We start from the raw sequence: 4669 nt of genomic DNA on the forward strand, positions 1-4669 counted from the left end.
TTGTACTTTGGCGGTCTCGGTATTTCCGACTACATAAGCCGAGCTTGTTGAAGTGACAGCGTGTGCAGTCACTGTGCGGTTGATGTATTCACCGCATCGATGAAACATTAATCTGACCGTGGGGGCCGCGATCACAAACAAGCAACGAAGAGAAATCGTACACCTAGAATTATATTTAATTCAAGACAAGTACGTGGAAATCGCTTGTTAATCCATGAAGAGCTTTACCAACGCACGTCAAAACAAGACGTACTGAAGCAAAGACTCGAAAAAACCTTCCTCGTTAGCTTCAGTCAAAGAACATTTGCCGTAGACTGCCTTGCGATCGTACGGCTCGTTAACTAATATAGTCCGCCAAAACTCCCTCTTTGACTTAACAAGATATATTTGGAATAGTAAAACAAAAATCGTAAATAGAACGATAGACATAACAAAGGTACAAAAATAATATTTTTATCGGCGAAACACGTCGTTTTCCATTGTTCAACTGTCGCGTCCTTGCTAGGATCACATGCGTTCTGAAGCTTGATAATATAGTATGAAGCGATTCATCATGGGATACATGAAATTTCCCCCTTTGGGTAAGGGGGAGCTTTCACCGTCCTGCCGTCCTTTGCGCATCGTGACTTTTCGTGAAACAATGTCTTTTATTACTGGTAATAAAGGCCATTGTATCCCTGAAAGTCACGATGCGCAAAGGACTTCGGGACGGTGAAAGCTTTAGAAGCTTTCCCTTACCCATCGCATGTCCTCTCCTCCTGTGAACCTTAAAACGCTCGTTGAGGTACATATGGAGTGCTGCATGTATTCCAGCACGTGTGATATCAATGTCGAGCAGAGTTGCAGAGTGAGTTTTCGGACTTGCGTTGTACTATATCAAATGTGCGCATGCGAAAGGTCAGGATATTCTAATCCCCCATCTCCCTTTCGAATAACAATTCCCACATTATCTTACGTTTGCACCAAGCCGGTTCAAGAGGTACTTCAACGACTTAAATATGACACTGACCCCTTTTTCATAATGACAAGAATCACGCAGTTAACTCGAATGTCGTGACTAAACAGATAATTACGACTTACCGGAAGTGGCTCTGCATTTTATCATGGCGTGTACTGGTGTGTGGATCGTGTGGCTTGCTCTTGTAGTTGTTCAGCTTGGTTTTGGAGCGTATGGAGTGATTGTTTCAAAGTTTGCTAAAGAGAACCAGGCTGATCCTTTGGTTTTTATCCTGATTCGAGATGCAGGATGTTGCCCGGTGCTTCTGTTGGCTGCTTTTGTCTCTGAAAAGTCAATTCAAATTCTATCATTAAGGTGAGAGTTAAATAACCTTCCAATGTTTTCTGAAAAGCGAGCTAAATTTAAAAGCTGAAATTAAATTGAATTTCACGTACAGGAATATTTCTCTTTTTTTAACTCACTAGCTGACTTGTCTTGTGATCTCTCGATCGATCTCACGATCGAGTTTCTAGTTTGCCTCACTGAATTTGAACTTCTTGGAGATTCACTTCAAATGCACTATTCTCAGTTTTGACGATCTGTCTAAGTTAAATGTTATTTTTGTTTTTATAATATGAAACAATTTGACAGTCACTGAAGCTGCCAGGGTCTTGTGTCATTAATACCTGGTACCACCAGACCAAATACATTTAATTTATACCTTCGAATCCCTGATTTACTAAACGATTTGATGTGAAGAACCAAATACATGCTTGTGGCTAGATGGGTCTTCCAGTAAGTTTTCAGGACACCAGTACTTTGTTATTCTAGGTCTGTCATTATAGCGGTGAAGGAGCTCTTTAATGACGTCAGAATACAATTCAGATCTGTTAAAATTACGGTGGGCCAGGTCTCTTCACTATGGGGTGTAATTATTGTGTTTAATATGGCCTTATTTGATTTACAACTTGCTAGTTTGATTTTGAAAGGTGTTGGTACTTTTTTTCAAGGCATTCAGCTATTATCTGTATTATATTTTGTCCTTTTGTCACTGCATTATTGTATTCTTCAATTTCAACTTTGGAACTTACAGTTTTTGCCGTTGTAATGTCATTTCGATGGCGTGCATTTTATTCTGGTGATTACTAAATCATGTTTTACAAGGTAACATGCAGTTCGGCATGACACACAGAAATGCTCTGAATATATCAATATCATAACAGGAATGTTAATGCGTCACAATTGCTCATCTTAGTACCATGACTTCCTTTGAATACCACAATTGTGTATCTCAACGTCATAACTGAATTAGCTAACACGACAGACCTCTTTAGCTTGTAAGTTTCGTTTTTCCAGTACACTGGGTCATGTAATCTATAGAACAGTTTCTTTCAAATTTCGTCTTATTTACGTGCACATCTACGCATGCGCATAATTTATGAAAAGACAAAGGGCCAAGTTCCCATGGAACCTCTACTGGGAAAACAAAAAGCTGCAAAACATACGAGCAAAGAGGTCTATTTAAAACATTTATTTTTGGCAAACTCCAGTGATCCCCGCCACGTTTTCGCTGATGAAAATTAAGTTAGAATTCCCCACGTGACTGAATATAGTGCCAGTCGATCTACAAATCAACTGCTGTTGTGTGAACGTTATGGACGATAGCTGGAAGAGAGGGAAAAATGATTATGATTAAAAAAACATGATAAGCGCGTGTGAGAAAGTGGGGGGGGGGGGGGGGGGCGGGCAGCGGATTTTTGCCATTGAAGTCCTAACGTCGCTCTTTGTAATTCCACAGGGAAATTCCTCTGTTTGTCGTTCTCGGGCTAACAGGGTTGCTTGGAGATCATTTGCTGTTTCTTCTTGGTGTTTACTACACAAACGCCAATATTACGGCAATATTTCAACCCATCATTCCTGTATGGGCAGCACTGCTCGCTATTATTGTGCGAATAGAACCGTTCCCAAACCTCCGCACTTTGCGCGGCTGGGCCAAGTGTCTGGGAATTCTTCTGGCTGCAGTGGGTGCCATAGTAATGACTCTAAAAAAGTCCGCTTCAGGCAAAGCAGCAGATCACGGAACATCTACTAGTGATGATATCCACTTTGTTGGGTACATTTTTCTATTAGGGAACACCCTTTCCATGGCCGGGTACGTTCTTCTTCAGAAAAAGTTCATCTTTGATAAAGAAGAGTCTGCTTGGAAAACTAAACCTGTTACAGTTACAGCATGGACTTTCATGTTTGGCACAATGTTCTTGGCTTTGGCATCGCTTTACTACGTCAACAAGCCCGAAAAGTTCACCTATTTCCCCGAGGAAGAAATCTACCCGATTCTCTACGCCATTTTTGTAAACTCTGGCCTCTGCTATCTTTTAATTTCCTGGTGCAATATGCAGATTTCTGCATCACTTGTCACAGCAACCTGGCCTCTTCAGACTTTGTTCTGCGCCATCTTGTCATATTTCGTTTTAGGGGAGGTCCTGAATACGTTGGAGTATCTTGGGGGCGTGGTTATTGTTTTTGGTCTCATGGCGGTCGTTTGGTCGAATTTCGCAGAAGAAAGAAAAAGAAGAGAGGAAGAGGAATTGTTAAACGACTCATACGGCTTTGTTAGAGTATCGCAGTATGATACATTTGCACCCGAAACATTCCAAACCGAGGAAAAAGGCACAACGTAACCCTTGTTACACACTAAAATTGTGGATACCTTCGCATAAGCTTTCCAGGATCACAGTGCACAGAATGGAGCGTATTCGAGTTAAAAGTCCCAATAATGATTAGTTTTAAATTGTATCATTGCTTCGAATGTGAGACTAATCTGCTCAATTTATCATGACCTTGACAGCGACTTAGATTGATACTTTCATGCAGTCGTTTCAAAAGAAACCCGAAACTAAGGATCTTAACTTTGAAAAAGATATTAAAAGGATAGCGGAATATGTCTTAATTTTTTAGGAGTCATAAGAACCTCATTGAAATTACCTTGCTATCGACTTGCTAGAATTGCTGAAGCCAAGGTAAATTGTAGACTTCGTATTGATCATTAAAAATGATTTAAACGGCTTAAAAGCGATGTTTACTGCCAGGATACAAATGTAATTTTAAAATATAAATTGCTATTCCCTTCCTTTGAAGAACTACTACAAAGCTGCCAAAATTTGTTCTCAGCTTACATATTTCTTTTATTTTGTTCACGATTAGTTCCACTTATGTTACGTTATTAAAATCTCCTAACCCGTGTTGTTCAAACGTTTGATAGCGCTATCCACCGGATGAATCACTATCCAGCGGATAAGTATTACGAATTACGATAACCAATTGCGCCACTCCATTGGCTAGAGATTTATCCAGTGGATAGCGCTACCCACCTTTTAAACAACTGGAGCCAGATGTACAATTTTCATCGCTATCGCTAGAAAATGTATCAGAGCTAACTTGGGCCCCATCTGAAGTTACTATCGGCTAAACTATAAATGATTTAAAGGATGGTGGTACCCAGTACAAAGGGGCCAGTTTTATACAAAGAAAGACTCAGCGGATCAGACATAACTGCTGGATCCTGTTGCCGTTTGGTGTTAAAGCAAACAGTTTCTTCAGGACTGGGTTTACTTCCGACTTGAAGGTTGTAAAACCGGCCCCAGGAAAGTTCTCGTCTGGCGTGAAACTTGAAGCGCCTGTAGAGGATAGATAGGGTGCTGCAAGGTTTTCTTTTTGATGCAGCGGATATTC

General features: G+C 40.5%; 1 protein-coding gene across 1 annotated transcript; it reads left to right on the forward strand.

The window, feature by feature from the left end:
- Window positions 1-1084: 1084 nt before the first annotated feature.
- On the forward strand, window positions 1085-4012 carry LOC140941772 (uncharacterized). Its single transcript, XM_073390788.1, has 2 exons — window positions 1085-1312; window positions 2736-4012. The coding sequence occupies exons 1-2, from the start codon at window positions 1104-1106 to the stop codon at window positions 3616-3618; spliced, it is 1092 nt and encodes a 363-aa protein (XP_073246889.1). The 5' UTR covers window positions 1085-1103; the 3' UTR covers window positions 3619-4012.
- The last annotated feature ends 657 nt before the right edge of the window (window positions 4013-4669 follow it).

The sequence above is a fragment of the Porites lutea genome, chromosome 6 (assembly GCF_958299795.1).
Source record: "Porites lutea chromosome 6, jaPorLute2.1, whole genome shotgun sequence".
Taxonomy (NCBI): Eukaryota; Metazoa; Cnidaria; class Anthozoa; order Scleractinia; family Poritidae; genus Porites; species Porites lutea.

Coding starts and splice junctions, on each gene's coding strand:
- LOC140941772 (XM_073390788.1), top strand. CDS start 1,104: ATGGCGTGTACTGGTGTGTGGATCGTGTGGCTTGCTCTTGTAGTTGTT. Junction 1,313..2,735: donor ATTCAAATTCTATCATTAAG/GTGAGAGTTAAA, acceptor GTAATTCCACAG/GGAAATTCCTCTGTTTGTCG.